Source organism: Muscardinus avellanarius (genome assembly GCF_963383645.1).
Source record: "Muscardinus avellanarius genome assembly, chromosome: 12".
NCBI classification, from domain to species: domain Eukaryota; kingdom Metazoa; phylum Chordata; class Mammalia; order Rodentia; family Gliridae; genus Muscardinus; species Muscardinus avellanarius.
The window spans coordinates 63388534-63409437 of record NC_137798.1 but is presented as its reverse complement, the minus strand read 5'-3'; the positions used below and the strand labels follow the sequence as shown (position 1 = coordinate 63409437).

General features: G+C 42.3%; 2 protein-coding genes across 3 annotated transcripts in view; both read right to left on the bottom strand.

Moving 5' to 3' along the window:
- The window catches only part of PSMA3 (proteasome 20S subunit alpha 3), a gene marked incomplete at both ends in the record, with an annotated part of 29783 nt that extends 23069 nt beyond the window's left edge, over positions 1-6714 (bottom strand). For both annotated transcript variants that reach the window (XM_080706970.1, XM_080706971.1), the window contains 2 exons: positions 999-1081; positions 6694-6714. In XM_080706970.1, the coding sequence (XP_080563096.1) occupies positions 999-1081; positions 6694-6714 (104 nt within the window). The remainder of the gene's footprint in view (positions 1-998; positions 1082-6693) is intronic.
- A 12167-nt stretch (positions 6715-18881) lies between these two features.
- The window catches only part of ACTR10 (actin related protein 10), a gene marked incomplete at both ends in the record, with an annotated part of 32075 nt that continues 30052 nt past the window's right edge, over positions 18882-20904 (bottom strand). The window contains one exon of the mRNA XM_080707614.1: positions 18882-19063. Coding sequence (XP_080563740.1) covers positions 18882-19063 — 182 coding nt within the window. The remainder of the gene's footprint in view (positions 19064-20904) is intronic.

Sequence of the window (20904 nt, the reverse complement as noted above, 5' to 3'; positions counted from 1 at the left end):
AGGTTCAAATCCAGCTATACTGGCTTAAGAGACCCTGTTTCCAAATAAAAATAATAAAATAGGTTTGGGAGTGTAGCCTGAAGGTAGAAGGGTTTCCAAGAATGCCAGTACCACCAAGGGGGGGAAAAAAATACCTAGCACAGAATAAAAAGGGCTGGAATATAGCTTAGAGATAGATTCCCTCTGGGGTTCAATCTACAGTGCCACCTAAAAAAGAAAAGAGCAAAAGAGCCGGGCATGGTGGCACACACTTGTAATCCTAGTACTTGGGAAGCTAAGAAAGGAGAATTACAGGTTCCAGGCCAGGCCAGTGTCAGCAAATAGTGAGACTTTCATCAACCTAGATAGACCCTGTTTCAAATAAAAATAAAATGGAGGGGGGGTGTCTCAGAAGTAGAATGCCCCTGGGTTCAATCTCCAGAGTGTGTGTGTGGGTGTATGTGTAATACACCCACCCACCCACCACACACACACACACACACACACACACACACACACACTGAGAAATATATAACTAAGTGGAATCAACTGGAAGTATAGAACTAATGTGGATGTAAAAGAACTGGCAAAGAAAAAACCTGGAAATTAGCCAGGTGTGGTGGCGCACGCTTGTAATCCCAGCATTTGGGAGGCTGAGACCGGAGGATCGCGGTTCACAGACAGCCTCAGCTACTTAGTGAGGCCCTCTGCAACTTAGTGAGGCCCTCTGCAACTCAGTGAGACCCGGTTTCAAAATAAAGAACAAAAAAAAATAGGGCAGGGGGTGTAGCTCGGAGGTCGAATGCCCCTGGGTTCCATTCCCAGACCCGCAAAAAAAAAGAAAAAGAAAAAGAAAAAACCTGGCAATTAAATAAATTGAGATTTTTAGGTCATAAAATAGTTTATGTCAATGAGACATAAAAAGTAACAAAACCTAAATACCAAAAATATACAAAATAATGAAGATATTTGATACCTGGCCAAAACACATTTATTCCAAGTAAAGCAATGTTTCTTACCTACTGTTTTCCACAGCCTTCATAGCATATTCAACTTGAAAAACCCTTCCATCAGGTGAGAATGTTGAGGCTGACAGATCATACTAGGGATAAAAAGGCAAAAACAAGCTGATAGCAATGTATTTTTTTTGCAGTAACAACCATATCACATTTTCCCTCTAAATAACTTAAATATCAGGAATCTGTTATTATCCCAAAAAGACTGCTTTGAAGAGAAAAAACAAGCATGTCAGAGTAGCAACTGTAGCTAAAGAAAAGCTATACAACTTAGATCTCTACCACTGAAAAATAATGTATGCAAGTTTTAGAAGATCAGAACTTCTTTCACAAAGAACACAAAACTCACTTAAAAAAAAAACAAAAAAAAGTACTGGAGATTGACCCAGGGGCATTCTACCTCTGAGCTATGTCCCCATCCCCAGATCTTTTTATTTTGATACAGGGTCTTGTTAAGGCTCATCTTAAACCTGAGATAGTCCTGTCTCAAGCCTCCCAAGTACTGAGATTATAGTGTGTACCACCACACCCAGCTCATGAAACTTTTTTTTTTTTTTTTTTTTTTTTTTGCTGTACTGGAGATGCAACCCAAAAGCATTCTACCTCCAAGGTACACCCCAGCCCCTATTTTTTAATGATTTATTTTGAAACAGGGTCTCTCTGAGTTGCAAAGGGCCTAAGTAGTAGCTGAGGCTGTCAGAGAAATGAGATCCTCCTATCTCAGTCTCCCAAATGCTGAGATTATAAGCATGCACCACCACACCCGGCTTGAAACTAATTTTTGAAAAAGTTAATATGGTAGCATTACAGTAGAAACAGCACTGAAGTCAGAACCCTTTCTTTTTGGCGGGAGGGCATGCTAGGCAAGTGCTCCACCAGAGTTACATTCCGGGCTTAGAGTATTTACATTCCTAGCTGTACCACTAACAAATTGAAAGATCTTTTGTATCAAACTAGCACAAAATGTGGTCAAATCATTTAGCACTCAAACATTTAATGAGCATCTATTATTTGAGTCACTATGTTGGAATACAAAAATAATCATTCATTAAGTCCTTTATTTTCAAAACAGACCAGATACAAATGTAGGTAGAGATATAGCAAACAGAAAAGGAAACCAAAATGAAAATAAAACAATTAAGTGATAGAAGGAACAAGTACAGACTACTTCATCAGGGAAGGCCTTGCTGGGGCAGTTACATGAGTCAAATCTCAGTGACAAGTAAGTAACCACTTACAATAATGGAGGAAGAACCTTCCTGGCATTTTACTTAAGGGTTTAGGGTAGAAATAAGCTTAGCCCAGTGGAGGAACAGAAATAAGGTCACTGTAACTTGAGAACCTTAAACACTGAAAAAAGAGTACACTATGCCAGTGAGGTTAAGAAGAGTCAAACTATGGTGGGTCTTCAAAGCTTGAGTAGGTAGTTTATATTTTATTCTAAATGCAATGAGAAGACAGGCATAGTGACTCATACCTATAATCCCAGTACTTGGGAGGCAGAATCACAAGGTCAAGGCTAGTGTGTGTTAACTTGAGAGACCCTGTTTCAAAAATCAAAACCAGCAAGAACCATAAAGTGTAGCTCAGAAACTGAATGCCCCTAGGTTTAATTTCTAATACTATAAAATAAATAAGCAAATGAATGAATTCATGCATGCATTCACACAATGAAAAGTATAAGCAGGAAGGTGATATAATCTGAATAAGTTTTTAAGACATCACTCAGGCTTCACGTGGAAAGTAAATTGTAGCAATAGGGAGTGGATGCACACAGAAACCAGATATTCCAAAGATATTGGTGGTGGCTTTGAATGGAGAACAAAGAGAAGAGACTACCTTTCTTTTTCTTTTTTTCTTTTCTCTTTTTACTTTTTGCAGTACTGGGGATAGAACCCAGGGGCATTCTACCTTCTGAGCTACGCCCCAGCCCTATTTTTTATTCTTTATTTTGAAAAGGGTCTCACTGAGTTGCAAAGGGTCACTGAGTAGCTGAGGCTGTCAGCATACTGTGATCCTCCTGTCTCAGCCTCCCAAATGCTGAGATTACAAGCGTGTGCCACCATGCCTGGCCGAGAAGAGACTATCTTTGTAAAGTTTATAAAAAAAAATTTTTGAGTTTAAAAGACTCTTTTAGCCGGGCATGGTGGCACACGCTTGTAATCCAAGCATTCGAGAGGCCAAGACTGGAGGAATGCGGTTTGCGGACAGCCTCAGCTACTTAGTGAGGCCCTCTGCAACTCAGTGAGACCCGGTTTCAAAGTAAAGAATAAGAAAAAAGGGCAGGGGGTGTCACTCAGAGGTAGAAGCCCCTGGGTTCCATTCTCAGACCCGCAAAAAAAAAAAAAAAAAAAAAAAAAGAAAGAAAGAAAAAGACTCTCTTTTGAGAGTTTAAAGAAAAAAATTGCTAATGGGTTGGCTCTGTGCTAAAATAAAACAAATTAAAGATGAATCATGGTTGGTTTTTTGTTGTTTTTTCACTTGAGCAACTAGAATTGAACCATTCACTGAAATTAAGACTACAGGAGCAGGGCGTGGTGGTGCACGCTTGTAATCCCAATGCTTGGGAGGCTCAGACAGGAGGATCACATAGGTTCGAAGCCAGCCTCAGCTAAGGCTCTTAGCAACTTAGTGAGACCCTGTTTCCAAATAAAGTATAAAATAGGTCTGGGAGTATAGCCTGGAGGTAGAAAAGCCCCTGGGTCCCACGCTAGTACCACCAAAAAAAAAAAAAAAAAAAAGACTACAGGAGACAGGAAATGGCAAGAGGAAGCCAGGTATGATGGACCAAGCCTGTAATCCCAGTACTTGAGAGGCTGAGACAGGAGGATCACAGGTTCATTGCCAGTCTCAACAACTTTGGCTCTTCACAATGATAAGATCCTGTTTTAAAATAAAAAAAAAAAAATAGAGATAAGGGTGTATCTGAGAGGTAGAAACACCTGAATCCAATCCCCAGTACCACAAAAGAGAAAAAAATAATGGTAAGAGGAGGAGAAAACCCAGAACTCTAATTTGGACATGCAGTATGAAATTAAATGACTATTAAACAATCAAGTGGACAGAAAAGACAATAACTTGTATCTGGATTTATTTTTTCCAGGTCTAGGGATGGAACACAGGGGCATTCGACCTCCAAGCTACACCCCCTGCCTATTATTTATTATTTGTTTTGAAACAGGGTCTCACTAAGTTGTGGAGGGCCTCACTAAGTAGCTGAGGCTGTCTGCAAGCCGCCATCTTCCAGTTTCAGCCTCCCAAATGCTGGGATTACAAGCGTGTGCCACCTCGCCCAGCTAGCAAGTATTTTAAAAGGTTTGTAGAGATGACACACACTTGTAATCCCAGCACTTAGGAGGCTGAGACAGAAAGATTGCAGGTTCAAAACCAGCCTCAGAGCCGGGAGTGGTGGCGCACACTTGTAATCCCCGCGTTTGGAAGGCTGAGACAGGAGGATTGCACAGGTTCAAAGCCAGCCGCAGCTACTTAGTGAGGGTCTCAGCAACTTAGTGAGACCCTGTTTCCAAATAAAATAGGTCTGGGAGTATAGCCCAGAGGTAGAAGGCCTCTGGGTTCCACCCCCAGTACCACAAAAAAAAAAAAAAAAAAAAAAAAAAAACAGCCTCAGCTACTTAGTGAGGCCCTCTGAAACTTACTGAGACCCTATTTAAAAAAAAAAAAAAGAATAAAAAACAAGGCTGGGATTATGGCTCAGAGATAGAATGGTCCTGGGCTTAATTCCTAGTACTGGGGAAAAAAAATGTTTTTAAAAGGAAACACTATTAATTGAAAGTTATATTAATGTAGTTGCAAAGTCAGTTTGATACAAAATGCATAATTGAACACTCATCCAAAAAAGTATGATAAAACTTCAGAATCTCATAATTCAATAGATTAAACTATTTCTAACATTAACTGCATGCTAGCAACGTCAGAACACCAGTATTTGGGCTTAATGCCGAGTATTGAAATCTTGTGAATAAGCAGGACAAATGCACTGAGAAATCCATTATTCAGTATCTCTAGTGCAAATAACCTATAGATATCTTTTAAAAGCTAGTTTTTCTTTTGTGTGTGTGTAGAGGGGGAAGTCCTGGAGTTGAACCCAGGGTCATTTATCTCTGCACTATACCCCTCCACCCTTGTCCTTTTCATCTTTTACTGTGTTTGTATTACTGGAGATGGAACCCAGGGGCTTTCTACCTCCGGGCTACACTCCCAGATCTATTTTCTATTTTTATTTGAAAACAGGGTATCACTAAGCTGCTGAGATCCTCACTAAATAGCTGAGGCTGGCTTCAAACCTGTGTGATCCTCCTGTCTCAGCCTCCCAAATGCTGGGATTACAAGCATGCGCCACCACGCCTGACCACATCTTTTATGTTTGAAACACAGTCTTGCTAGGTTTCCAAGAGTCTTATTACATGGCTGGTGCTGTTCTTGAACCTGTGATCCTCCTGTCCTAGCCTCCCAAGTATTGGGATTACTAGAGTGCACCACCACATGTGTGCTAAAACCTATTTTCTATACAAAAAAATATAAAAGGAACAAGTAAAAGACTACATGTACTGGGTGTGGAACCCAGGGGCTTTTCTACCTCCAGGCTATACTCCCAGCCCTATTTTATACTTTATTTGGAAACAGGGTCTCACGAAGTTGCTGAGAGCCTAAGTAGCTGAGGCTAGCTTCGAACCTGCACCATGCTCCTGTCGCAGCCTCCCAAGCGCTGGGATTACAAGCGTGCGCCAACACGCCCGGCTTACACCCAATACATTTAACAAAGAAAGCAGTAACAGAACAAGAGGACCAACACCAAAATCCTAAAAGTCGTAAGTAGGCCGGGGGTGGTGGTGTACTCTTGTAAGACAGACTCTTGTCCTCTTTCTATTTACTCTGGAGGCTGAGGCAGGAGGATCAAAAATTCAAGGCCAGCCTGTACAACTTAGTGAGGTCCTGTCTCAAAATAAAAATTTCAAAAGGTCTGAGGACAAAGCTCGGTGGTAGAACACTCAAGCGCAAAACCCTGGGTTCAATCCCCACTACCGCAAAAATGAAGTTATTAGCAGTTAAGACGCTAATCACTTCAAGGTCTTCAATATTAATCCCTAAAAGCGCAATTAATCAATTTGTGCATAAGAGGCTGGAGTAAAGGGAAAAGTCAAAGGCTTCATCAGATCTAGCTGTCCAGACCCTTTTCCTTATTAGTTTTGTTCCAGTAGGGTTTCCAGGGACTGCTACTGAGTGGAGGCGCGGGAAGGGAAGGTAGAGAAGGCCTGTGAGTCAGCAGCACCTACCACCTGCAAAGGCGCGCTATGGCAAGCATGGGTCTCAGAACAAGGAATCCCAGCACAGGGCGCCGGCGGTCCTCCGGGGGCGAACAGTGGCCAAACCCCACTGGGTTTCCACTTTCGGTTTCCCAAACAGCTGAAGAAAGTGACTCAGCAATCCAAGGTGGTTCCAAACCTGAGTGCTGTTCCGATCAAACTCGCTACAGCTGGTGTGAAAAGCCTCGGCAGCCAGGGTCGCCGAGACGCGGCCTAAGGACCCAGCACCGCAGACCGCCGCCTGCAGGCTGGCGGCCCACCTGGCCCAGGCCGGCCGGCGCGCCCCGGGCCGGGGTCCCCGAGCCGTCGCTCGCGTTCACTGCAGCGCCGGCCTCGAAGCCGGACCATCAATCACACGGAGACAAAGAACTCACCCCGGTGCCGATCGAGCTCATCCTGCCGACACCACCGCTCCCCTAGGGGCTTCAGGCCCGACAGGCTTCCCCTACCCCCGCGGCACCCCGCACGCCAGTAACGGGCCTTTCCATTGGCTGCGCTTCCAACCAATAGCCTTTGCCTCTGCGGCTCGTGCAGCGGACTAAAGGATTGTGGGAAAAGGACCCAGGGAGCGCGGTGGGCAGTGCGCCTGGGCAGAAGCTTTGGCGGTAGAGTTGGGGAAAGGGTCCAGTTCCTGGAGCCACTTGAACCAGCGGTTGTTTGAGAAGCTGCTCGGCTTCGTTTCCTAGGAATTTTTTATTTTTCTATTTTCCTTCTCTTACCATTGCTTTATTTTGTCTTAAAGACGAAAGATGTTTATATAATCTTTCAAAGAGCAAAGAAAGCAGTAGGGGTGTGGTATCCCTTACACCGTGACCTCCTGGTTTTTGTTTATTTTTTTTTTCCTGGTACTGGGGATTGAACTCAGGGGCATTCTACCTCTGAGCTACACCCCCACCCCTATTTTATTTTTTATTTTTAAAACAGGGTCTCTCTAGGTTGTAGAGTTTCACTACTTGCTGAGGCTGTCCTGTACCCTATGATCCTCCTGTCTCAGCCTCCCAAGTACTGGGATTACAAGTGTTTATTGTTGTTTTCTGTTTTTAGTTTGAAGCAGGAGCTCACTAAATTGCAGAGGGTCTCCCTAAATTGCTGAGGCTCTCCTCGAACCTGCGATCCTCCTGTCTCAGCCTCCTAAATACTGGAATTACAGGTGCATGTATGACTGACCCTCTATCTTGGGTCAGAAAATGGGGACATCCATTCTTATTCTCACACGCTTCGAAAGAGTTGGAGTTTAAGGGTATAATCTCACCATTACTTGAAATTTCACAGAAGCGTTAGTGTCCTTTCTATGAGTATGGTGTGATGGAGTGTGTGTGTGTGTGTGTATTCTTTTTTTTTTTTTTTTCTTCAGTACTGAGGATTAATCCCTGGAGTGCTAGCTACAGCACCCACAACTTTTTAAAAAATCATGGTTTGTTTGTTGCTGGTACAGGGGGTGGTGGAACCCAGGGGATTTCTACCTCTGGGCTATACTCCCAGACCTATTTTAAAATTTATTTGGAAACAGGGTCTCACTAAATTGCTGAGAGCCTCACTAAGTAGCTGAGGCTGGCTTCGAACCTCTGCGATCTTCCTGTCTCAGCCTTCCAAGCGCGGGGATTACAAGCGTGCGCCACCACGCCCGGCCCAAAAGTTTTTTAAGAAGGGAAATTATATTATTTTGTAACAAAATTACTAAATGATCTCTCTCCTTTCTGTATGAAGAATGATAGCTCAGGGGAAAGCAAGGAGCAAGAATACTGTTGGAAAACTATGGGCTATCAAGAGCAGACAATGAGTTGGACTAGAATGGTAGCAGTGGTGAAAATGTGTGGCTCGTTTTCAGATATGTAGAGCTTGCTGAAGAACTGGATGCAGAATATAAGGAAAAAGGAATTTCAATTGCTTCTTCCTCCTCATGAAGCGTTAGGCCTGGCAAGACCCTGTTCCAAAACAAAGCAAAACAAAAAAAGGCTAAAGGTGTAGTTCAGAGGTAGAGTACCCCTGGATTGAATCCCCAGTAAAACACACACACACACACACACACACACACATACACACACACACACTCTTTTTGGTGGTACTGAAGATCGAACCCAGGGGCATTTGACCTCTGAGGTACAACCCCTGCCCTATTTTTTTATTCTTTATTTTGAAACAGGGTCTCACTGAGTTGTGGAGGGCCTCACTAAGTAGCTGAGGCTGTCCGCAAACCACGATCCTCCAGTCTCAGCCTCCCGAATGCTGGGATTACAAAAGTGCGCCACCATGCCTGGATCCCTTTTTCAAAGTAAAGAAAAAAAAAAAAATAGGTCTGGAGGATAGCTCGGAGGTAGAATGCCCCTGGGTTCCATTTCTAGTAATGAAAAAAAAAAAAAAAGTATGATTTAGTAAATCATCTCAATTTTGAATAATAATTTTTTTGTGATACTGGGGGTTGAACCCAGGGGTATTTTACCTCCGAGGTACACCTCCAGCCCTATTTTTTAATTTTGAAATAGGTCTCACTAGTTTGATGAGAGTCTCACTACTTGCTGATGCTATCCTCCAACCTTTAGTCCTCCTGTCTCAGCCTGCCAAGTACTGGGATTACAGGCATGCACCACTATGCCTGGCTCCTGGGGTGTGTGTTTGTTTGTTTGTTTGTTTGTTTGTTTGTTTGTTTTCGGTTCTGGGGATGGAACCCAGAAGCATTTAACCTCTGAGCTACATCCCCTACCCTATTTTTTTATTCTTTATTTGAAACAGGGTCTCACTAAGTTGCAGAGCCTCACTAAGTAGCTGAGGCTGTCGGCAAACCGTGATACTCCTGTCTCAGCCTCCCAAATGCTGGGATTACAAACCTGCGCCACCACGCCCGGCTCTGTCTTATTTTTTAATTGGGTACCTCCAGAAATTCCATGCCCAGTGTGTTTAGCTTCTAAGTACTTTGTTTTACAAATAATATACTCAGCCGGGCATGGTGGCAAACGCTTATAATCCCCGCGCTTGGGAGGCTGAGACAGGAGGATTGTGCAGGTTCGAAGCCAGCTGTGCTGGTTTAAGAGACCCTGTTTCCAAATTAGAAAAGTATAAAAATAGGTCTGGGAGTGTAACCCGGAAGTAGAAGGGCTTCCAGGAACCCCAGTACCACCAATATATTATATATATATATATATATATATATATATATATATATATATACACACACACACATATATACACATATATATACATACATACATATATGTGTACATATATATATATATATATATATATATATATATATATATATATATCCTCAGAAGCCAGATGTGGTTGGCACATACTTGTAATCCTAGTACTTGGGAGGCTGAGACAGGGGATTGCAGTGGTTCACAAACAGCCTGTGCTATTTAGTGAGACCCTGTTTCAAAATAAAGAATAAAAAAATAGAGTTGGGAGTGTAATTCAGAGGTAGAATGTCCCTGGGTTCAATCCCCAGTACCGCGAAAGAAAGAAGAAAGAAAGAAAGAAAGAAAGAAAGAAAGAAAGAAAGAAAGAAAGAGGGAGAAAGAAAGAAAGAAAGAGAAAAATGAAAAAGATATCCTCAGAATTCTTTGTTATCTCCAGGTTTACAATCAGGCTTTAACTTGACTTTCTAAACAGTAGGATAAACATCTCTTCCTCAGCTGCCCAACACATAAATTTGCAGAACTAATTATCTAGAAAGGTTTACCAGTATCTCAGGATATATATGTATAGCCGTAGATTATTCCATTATTACAGCTTGTCATAATTTGGTCAAATTAAGTTCTTCCCATTTTGTCTTAGAATTAACATTTTTTTGCCTTTAGTTTCAGACTTCTGATCTTTTCCTCATAACTTTTTTTCATTTGAACAGGTTATAACCTCTGAAAGCATAGTTCTCCATTGTTAAGTAACTCAAAAAGAACTTATTGAGTCAGAATTCCCACTCTTCGATTTAACTTCCATTAATCAGACCATACTAATGAAAAGAGCTAAGTTCTGCTATTTAGTGAAACTAACCTGCTAGAGGTTTGACTTTTTTTTTAATGTGGTGCCCATATGTGTAGCAATTCCATATGCCATTAGATAGAAATTAGAGTTTTGATCGTTTATGTAAAGAAGATAATATTGGCAGTTAATGTTTTATTTTAGTATACTTTTATTAGTGCAGTATAGTCTCGAGTAAGATTTTAGAACACTTCAGAAACAAGATACTGTAATGATAGACTTGTATAAGCTAACAGTAATCTTACATAATCAATGATTCTTACATGTAACTACAATTAAGTAAAATGTCTTAAAGCTTACTAAAAAATAATTCTGAAGAAGTATTCGGAAAAACTTACCTAGTATGTTGCAAATTTTGTAGAAACAAAAAATAGAAATTTGTAAGGGGGAAAAAATCCAATTAAGAAATCACCAAAAGATAAAAAATTAGGCCTGCCTGCCGGCTGCCCGGCTAGCTCAGTCGGTAGAGCATGGGACTCTTAATCCCAGGGTCGTGGGTTCGAGCCCCACGTTGGGCGAGCTGTGGAATTTTCCTTTTATCAAGAAACTCCCTGGACTTTTGCAAACCTTTCAGCTTCTCCAAAACACCTTGAGGGTTCTTAAGCCATATCAATTTAAATAATTCCAATATTAACCAGATCTCTGGGGAAAAGTTCCATTAGTAAATGAAACGAGTTGCGGACTGCGCCTGCGCACTTGAAAGCACGTGTCCACGCCCCAGCCTCTTCCTTAAAGCACAAAGGAAACTAAAAGGCTTCTTTTTAGAACCAGTTTTCTGTGTTATCGTGCATGTTTGCCTACTTGGTGGCAGACGGCAGTTTTGAACTTTGTCTTAACAAAATTGAGCTCCAATTGCGATTACTTTTCTAAATTTAAGAGATCCGATGTAAAAGCAGTTGGAGGAGCCCGGGGACTCGGAAGAGCAAACTGCTTTGCCCTGCTTTCTCATTCCCTGACCCCTGTCTCTCTCTCCCTCAACGCAGGGCCGTCCTGGGGAGGGAGGTATTGTCTGAAGAAAGGACCAGTGCGGGCATCTCGTTTTCTTCTACGTCCTTGGAATTGTAAGTGGAATGTACTACCTCAGTAGATGTTAGGAGCTTAGTATCCTAGCGAAGAGACTGACACAGAGGCACCAAAGAGGAGTGAGGAATGAGGACGGACCCGCAGACCTTGGAGGGAGGCAGGCTGGCGCCTCCTCTCTGCACTGACGCTCTGAGGCAGCCACACCGGGAGCGTCCCCGGGAGGCTCCGGAGCTCGCACCCGGGACCGCACAGCTGAGGCCCAGCTTCCCCGAGGCCCAGCCTGCGCCCCACACACCCGCCGGCCTCAGGCCGAGCCCGCATTAGAGGAGTCAAGCTTTGCTTCAACAGAGAAACGCGCCGTTATTTCTCAGTCTTAAAGCTTAGATTCAGTTTCTCTGCAGACTCCCCTTCTGTTTCCCTGTTCCTTTTCAGAGCAGAAGTCAGCCCAGTTATCTAGGTGCACTGTTCCTCCTAACTCTGAAAAGGCCCTAAAACAACACACCTGTACTGGAATCCTTGGGAGTTTTACTCATTACAATGAAGGAGAACCGCGGGGTGCCTAAGAAAGCAGATGTTTAAGCACCAGGGTTTGGGTTTGGGTTCCGTAATTTGGGGACAGTTCTAAAGAAGTGGGGATTTGTCCTGAAATGGGTGCTCTCAGAAAGCCTGGGCAATCTTATGATCTCAATGAACTTTATTACCAAGGGCCGACTACAGGAGGGATAAAGATGAAATTGGAGCCAGCTGTTGTGGCGCACACCTTGTGACCGCAGCACTTGGGAGGCTGAAAAAGGAAGAAGTTCGAGGTCATGTCTCAGCAACTTAGGCCCTCAGCAACTTAGTAAGACTGTTTCAAAATAAAAAATATAAAGGGCTGAGGGTGTAGGTCAGAAGTGAAATTCCTCTGGGTTTAAGACCCCATTAAACACATGCCCGCAGGCGAACACACACACACACACACACACACGCACGCACGCACGCACGCACCCACGCAACACGCGCGCACACACACCTGAAACTTGTAAACAGGCACTCTTAGAGAAGTGTGTGTGTGTGTGTGTGTGTGTGTATGCGCGTGTGTTTGAGTTTCTGGGGATTGAACCCAGGGGCATTCTGCCTCTGAGTTATATCTCCAGCCCTATTTTATTTTTTATTTGGAAAAACAGGGTCTTGCTAAATTGCAGAGAGCCTCACTCAGCTAAGGCTGATAGCCTGCCAGTTTGAGATACCTCGATCTCAGCCTCCTAAGTACTGGGATTACAAATATGTGCCACCTACCCCGCTTTGGCATTTTGAATTGGACAATGGCTACCTTGTCTGAAGTGGAATGTTCTGTGAGAAAGGGAGAAAAACATAATTTAGCTAAAAACATTTTGTCTGTGTAACAGCACTGAGGCTTAGCTATGTCAGATTAGACTCTAGACGCTGTGTGTGGAGCTACTGCTTGACGCTCTCCACCCTCTGTGGTCAGGCTTTCCTGCCTCACCCCATCCTCTATTAGTCTGTTGAGCTGTTCATGAAATGGACACTAATCATGTCCCCCTTATTAAATCTAAATGATAATTGCTTGGCCTGCTCTGTCAGCCTATCAGAAACTTATTGCAAATTCAATCACTCCATGCTGGATACTTTTCCCCTTGACTTTCAAAACACGAAGCTCTCTTGGTTTCTCTCCTCTCTCACTAATTCCTCCTTTCCTTTCTCACCTCTGATGGAGGACGAAGCCTGAGGAACGGAAGGTTCCTGAAAGAGTTAAAGGAGATTCTATGAAAGGTAAAATTCTCCAAAACTCTGGGCAGTGACCATTGTCTTTCCGGAATTTGCTCCCCAGGACCCACCCACAACATCAGGGGGCTGATCTTAGAGACCTGTAATCATGGGGCTAATCACAAGACCTGTGATGTCACTGGCCTTCCTTTTGTCTTGTTTATGATTGGTGATTTACTTGTCTTTCACTTAGTGCCTCACTATTGTTCTTTGGTGTTTTACACTTTTCTACTAAGAATTTCACTGGTGTAGGGCATAAAATCTTGGTTTTAATAATAAACTGGGTCAGTTGCACAAGAGGAAATTGTCCGTGTGTTCATTTCAGGGTAGTTGCTTATCAGGCAATTACATTTCAGTATGGCTACTCATCAGGTAGCTGTTGCTTTCATTTCAGGACAGCTGGTCATCAGCCAACTGTCTGGTGTTCAGGGCAGCTGCCCATCAGGTAGCTGTTCGATTTCCCCTCTCAGGTCTCTCCCTCCCAAGTCCCGGAGAAAAATCTCCACACACCTCTTCACTTTGGAGTGCTTCAGGGATGAATTCTTGGTTGTCTTCTCTATCCACACTCCCTTGGTGGTGATCTCATGGCTTTAAATACCAGCTATTTGTTTACAATTCCTAACAATACAAGAGGGAGCCCAGATTTCTCTCCCTTAAATGTCATATCCATTTAGGTGTCTAGTAGTTGTGTCAAATTTAGTATGTATAAAACTTAAATCTTGATCTTTGTCTAAAACCTTTTTTTTTGTTTGCTTTTTAAAAATCATTTATGAGGAGCTGGGTGTGGTGGAGCATGCTTGTGATCCCAGCATTCGAGAGGGGAAGACCAGAGGATCATGGTTTGCTGACAGCCTCAGCTACTTAGCAGGCCCTTTGCAACTCAGTGAGGCCCTGTTTCAAAAAATAAAGAAGCCAGGCGTGTTGGCTCACGCTTGTAATCCCCGAGCTTGGGAGGCGGAGACAGGAGGATGGCGCAGGTTCGAAGCCAGCCTTTGCTGGCTTAAGAGACCCTGTTTCCAAATTTAAAAAAAGTATAAAATAGGTCTGGGAGTGTAGCCTGGAGGTAGAAGGGCTTCCAGGAACCCCAGTACCACAATAAATAAATTAATTAAAAATTAAAAAAATGAAATAAAAATAAAGAGACTAAAAATAGGGCTGGGGTGTATCTTGGAGGTAGAATGCTCCTGTGTTCCATCCTCAGTACTGCAAAAAAAAAAAAAAAATTATTTATTACCTGGATGCTGGGCATGGTGGCACATGCTTATAATCCCAATACTTGGGAGGCTGAGATAGGATCCTAGTTAGTAGACAGCCTCAGCTACTTGGCCTTTTACAACTTACTGAGACCTGTATCAAAATAAATAATAAAAAATTGCTGGGCGTGGTGGTGCACACTTGTAATCCCCGCGCTTGGGAGGCTGAGACAGGAGGATCACACAGGTTTGAAGCCAGCCTCAGCTACTTAGTGAGGCTTTCAGCAATTTAGCGAGACCCTGTTTTCAAATAAAATATAGAAAAGGTCTGGGAGTATAACCCGGAGGTAGAAAGCCTCTGGGTTCCACCCCCAGTACCACCACCAAAAAAAAAAAGAGCCTGGAGCCGACGTGGTGGTACACACTTGTAATCCCAGCATTTGGGAGGCTGAGATAGGAGGATCTGGGTTCGAGGATAGCCTCAGCTACTACTTAGGCCCTTTGCAACTCAGTGAGACCCTGTTTCAAAATAAATAACAAAAAATACGGCTGGGGTGTAGCTCAGAAGTAGAATGCCCCTGGGTTCTGTCCCCAGTACCACAAAAACAAAAAAAAACCCCAGTAATTTATTATTGTTCTTATGGCTCTAGAGGCTAGAAACTTGAAACCCAGGTGTCACCAAGGGCGATGCTTTCAAAAAGCTCTTTGAAAGAATGCTTTCTGCCTTAGCTTTCTCTTAGCTTCTGGTGTCACCAATCAGCTGTGTAACTCCAATCTCTGCCTTGGTCTTGACATGTTTCCCTGGTAAGCCTCTTTCACATGGCATTTTCCTCTTCTTACCAGGCATCTTGGTTACATGACACTTTACCTCATTTTAATCTGACTACATCTACAACTATTTCCAATTGAGGTCACTGGAAGTTAAGGCGTCAATTTATCTTTTAGTGGGACACCTTTTTTTTTTTTTTTTTTTTTTTTTGGTGGTACTGGGGGTGGAACCCAGAGGCTTTCTATCTCCGGGCTATACTCCCAGACCTATTTTCTATTTTATTTGGAAACAGGGTCTATGTTGCTGAGAGCCTCACTAAGTAGCTGAGGCTGGCTTCGAACCTGTGTGATCCTCCTGTCTGTGGGGATTACAAGCGTACAAGCGTGCACCACCACGCCCGGCTAGTGGGACACATTTCAATCCATAACAGAGTCCAACATTCCTGGACCTGTTTTACTAGGTGCCTGCCACTTTATAGTTATGAAGCTCTATATTAGAAACACATATTGTTTTATATATTACCCAATGATGAAAAATTTCTCATAATCTAAACTCATCAAGAGAAGACAAATATGAGTGCAGAGAATTTTTAAAATTATGTTACTGCAGCCAGGTGTGGTAACATATGCTTGTTATCCCAGTACTTGGGAGGATGAGACAGGATTGCAGGTTCAAAGCCAGCTGGCAACTTTGTGAGGCTCTAAGCAATCTAGTGAGACCATTTCAAAATAAGATATAATAGCCGGGCGTGGTGGCGTAGGCTTGGAATCCCAGCATTCAGGAGGCTGAGACCAGAGGATGGCGGTTCACAGACAGCCTCAACTACTACTTAGTGAGGCCCTTTGCAACTTAGTGAGACCCTGTTTCAAAATAAAGTATAAAAAATAGGACAGGGGGTGTAGTTCGGGCTGGGGGTATAGCTTGAAGGTAGAATGCTATGCTTCTGGGTTCAATCCTCAGTAACAAAAATACATATATACATACATACAGAGCTGCATAGAAATAATTACAAGGTAAAAGTTAGAAGTACCTCAGGTATAATGTGCTTAGGGGGAAGATGGAGGAAAGGGTGCTGTGGAAAAGTGATAGGCTGCAGAGGAATTTCTCCTTTAAGAAAAAGAGATCAGGAAAATGGATGTCTAAACTGAAGTTTTATTTATTTGCGGTACTGGGTATGAAACCCATGGGCATTGTACCTTCGAGCTACACCCCTAGCCCTATTTCGTAGTCTTTATATTTTTGAAACAGGGTCTCACTGATTTGCAAAAGGCCTAAGTAGCTGAAGCTGTCCATGAACTGCAATCCTCTGGTCTCTACCTCCCGAATGCTGGGATTACAAGCGTGGGCCACCATACCTGGCTTTGAAGTTTTATTTTTGGTACTGGAGATTGTAACCTTGAAATTGAGCTGGGGAGTCACAAAGGAGGCAAACACCAACCAGGTTATTAAAAGTGTTTTAATCAACCGGCGCCGTCTGGCGAGTCTGCCAGCCACGGGGGAAGGGACCGATGAGCCACTCAGCAGAGTGGGCCAGTAGTCCAGGTAGGTTGGCGGTCACATGGCGGAGAGGAGTACCGATGTTTAAAGTGTGGGAATGCCGCCGATTCAGAAGCGACATCTGTAGTCTCCTGATGTTTAGAGTCTCCAAACACCTGGAGTATCTTGGCATCTCAGCTCTGGCTTTGGGGGTTCTGCCTGCTGTCCCTGCTGCAGGTCTCATGAGGGAAGGGAGGGACCTGACCTATCAGAGATCAAACTCAGGGGCATTCTACCTCTGACTTTACACTCAGTGCCTTTAATTTTTAGTTTGGAAACAGAACCTTGCTAAGTTGTTGAGAGTCTCACTAAATTGCTGATGTTATCCTCAAGCTTGCAGTCCTCCTACTTCAACCTTCTAAATTCTGGGATTATAGGCATGCACCACCATGCCTGGCAAACTTTGATTTATTGATTTACCATGGTTTTCGAATTCTTCAAGATGTACTTCCAAAATTATAATCAGCAATGTTACCCTGGGATTCAGCAATCAAATCACTCACTTTAATGTTGTGTAGAGAATTCCATTTACACACCTGAAATAACTCCCAACTACGAAAATCCTATTCGTTCTTCAGAAAGTAGGTCAAAGCCACTGCATGAGGTTTTCAGCTACCCGGTCAGAATTACCTACACCAGTAACAAAAAGCAATCAATAACCTTCTATGGTGCCCACCACACTGTTGAGTATAATCATTTCTACTAGCTTGCAAAACCCAAGGGCAAAGGCCTGTATTTTACTGCTGTAGCACTTAGAGTATCTAAAACTATACTAGGTACATGGAAGACACTGAATAGGTAACAAATGAGTCTTAAGTATTGGGCTACTAACATGGCATATAGTCACAAAGTAGTGCTGGAGTATTGTTACTATCATTATTATTTGGTACTGGGGACTGCACCCAGAGGTATTCAATGACTGAGCCATACCTCCCAGCCCTTTTACTTCTTATTTTTAAACAAAGTCTTGCTAAATTGCTGAGTTTGGCCTTCAACCTGTAATCCTCCCGTCTCAACCTACCATGTGTGGGATTATAGGGGTGTGCCACGGCACTCAGTTCAGAAGTATTTTAAAAAGTAATACACACAAATCTAAAAATGAATCCTTTCCTATTTTTACTGCCAAGACACTAGCTTTCTAAAATATTAGCTGGTATTGGTGTCTTCATACATAAAGGATATGGCAAAACTAGGAAGGATTCAGAAAAGTAAAATCAAAGAGATTAAACTGTCAGAAGGGAGTTAGGGACATACAGACCAGAAGATGTATCGATTACTCTGTCTTCAAACATATGAATATATATACATATACATGTACACATAGATATTTTTCTCTTTCTTCACAAGTACCTAGAAAAAATAAAACTAGCAAAATTTCAAGAGGCAGTTCACTAAAAACAAATGAAGAAAAACAAAGATAAAAGTTAAACAATGAATGAGTTTTATTTCAAAGAATTCCTGTCCTGAGAAGATACAAAGCAAAAATGCATCGATTAATGGCATCATGAAAACAGAACTAGCTGGGTGTGGTGGCACACTTGTATTCCCAGAACTTGGGAAGCTAAGACAGGAGGATCAGGGTTCAAGGACAGCCTCAGCTACTGAGTGAGGCCTCTGCAACTTAGTGAGACTGTTTCAAAATAAAGAACAAAAAATAGGGATAGGGGTGTAGCTCAGAGGTGGAATGCCTCTGGGTTCAATTCCCAGTACCCTCCCCCCAAAACAGAACTTTACAAACAATGAAATCTTAGAAATGCAGAAATTTTTCTAAAAGAAACTATAAAATTAAAAGTGAACAATTCTACACTCTACACCAACAAATGCTTGACCCTGCTACCAAACCTTAATACCCAAAGTACTTTCTAAAAATAGATACCCATTAATCTTTGAAATAACTGATAACATCATTCATTAAATGGTGATTAACACCACTTATTAAATGAAATAATTGCTGAAAATTATAAAATTAATGGAATCTTTAATGCCTAGTACAAATTATATGAACTGTGGCAGAACATTCTTGCTCCTTTCGAAAACTGGACTATGTAACAAACTTCTAAAATTAAACTTAACTATAATTTATTGATATAAATACAACAAATCTCATGAGCATCAGCTACCATTTTACTACTACATAAGAGAAACAAACCGAAATTAAACATTAGCAAAGAATAAATACAAAAATGCTCACTTCCACTAGAATTGCATATAATAGAGCATCCTACATACTTTGTACAACTCGCTTGTAATTGCTTAATTATTTGAAATGAGGCAAAGCTGAATTTTTATCATATTTTTATTTCTCAGTGGAAAATGCTCTCTTCATCAGAGGTGGCTGAGTTTTCCCAACATCAAACATCATTTCCAAAGGTGGGTTATTGAGAGAACACCAATCAGGTATACGGCCCGTCTGATTATAATATTCCTTTGAAACAGAACGGCTCCCAAGTATATCTTGCAATGCTCCAAAAATAGCCCCTGTGTGGTAAAAATATGTTTATAACTAAGATGAAAACTTTTTACTAGAAGACTTTAAGTACACATACATCCACTATCTGAAAAAAGTGGACTGGTAACATTCAGCACTGCATATTCACACTCTAAATTAATTCCAATTATGCTGTATTTGAATAATGGGACATGTCCTAATTCCTGGGTTGAAAGTAACTTAAATGGCTTTTAACAGGTTAAAGTAAATATGATAACAAGTACTGTGCCTGGAGGAAAGTGAGGAAGAATGGGATGTAAGGTACTTTCAATTTTGTGTAAATACAATCAGTAAGAGTGTATTATGTAAATGCAATCAGTTTTCCTTGCTATATCTCTAAGGTTGCATGTCAATAAATAAAATGGCACTACAAAACCCAGTAGTCATCCTTTAAAATTCCAAGATTCTATATTGAAAACTTTATAAAAGATGCACAAAGCAGTCTTCATAAAAACAATTTATAGCTAGGTGTGGTGGCACACACTTGTAATCCCAGTACTTGGAAGGCTGAGAAAGGAGGATCCTGCAGCTGTTCAAGGCTCAGCTACTTGTGAGGTCCTCTGCTACTTAGTGAAACCCTGCCATTCACTCATTCATTGCAGTCCTGGGGATGGAAGCCTGGGGCATTCTATCTCTAAGCTACACCCCCAGCCCTATTTTTTATTCTTTATTTTGAAACAAGGTCTCACTGAGTTACAGAGGGCCTAAGTAGCTGAGGCTGTCCTCGAACCGGGATCCCCCTGTTTTAGCCTCCCAAATGCTGGGATTACAAGCGTGAACCACCAGCTGAAAATCCCGTTTGTTTGTTTTGTGGGACTGGGGATGGAACCCGGGGGCATTCCACCTCTGAGGGACACCCCAGGCTCTATTTTTTATTCTTATTTTTTTGCGGGTCTGGGGATGGAACCCAGGTGCATTCAACCTCCAAGCTACACCCCCTGCCCAATTTTGTATTCTTTATTTTGAAACTGGGTCTCACTGAGTTGCAGAGGGCCTAAGTAGCTGAGGCTGTCCCCGAACTGCAATCCTCCTGTCTCAGCCTCCTTACACGTGCACCACCACGCCGGCTTTATTCTTTTTTTTTTTTTTGAAAAAGGGTCTCATTGAGTTGCAAAGAGCCTCACTAACTAGGTGAGGCTGTCCCTGAACCCAGATCCTCCAGTCTCAGCCTCCCAAAAGGTAGGATTACAAGCCTGAGCCACCGTGCCCGGCTTTGAAACGCTGTCTTAAATAAAAGAATAAAAAATGGGGCTGGGAGCCGGGCCTGGTGGCGCATGCTTGTAATCCCTGTGGTTGGGAGGCTGAGACAAGAGGATCGCACAGGCTCGAATCCAGCCTCAGCTACTTAGTGAGGCTTGCAGCAACTTAGTGAGACCCTGTTTCCAAATAAAATATAAAATCGGTCTGGGAGTATAGTCCAGATGTAGAAAGCCCCTGGGTTCCACCCATAGTATCACCAAAAAGAAAAGGGGAGGGGGCTAGGGGGTGTAGCTTGGAGGTAGAATACCCAAGTTCAATCCCCAGTGCGCAAAAATCCCCCAAAATTACTAAATCCATTTGTCCTAGGTCAAAATTACATATTGACCAAATTCTATTTTATAAGAATTGGTATTATCATTTTAAAATAGTGGTCATTAATTTTCCTCTCAATGTAAGATCCTGGTACCTACTACCTCTAACTGCATAATAACTCATACTATAATGTATACAACTGTATACATTCACAATTGTTTTCTTCTCTTCAAAGTATTATTAGGCTATTTGCTTTTTTCAGTGAAAGGATCATTATTTAGAATGCTCAATAAACTCCGTCACAAAGTAAAATTAAAAA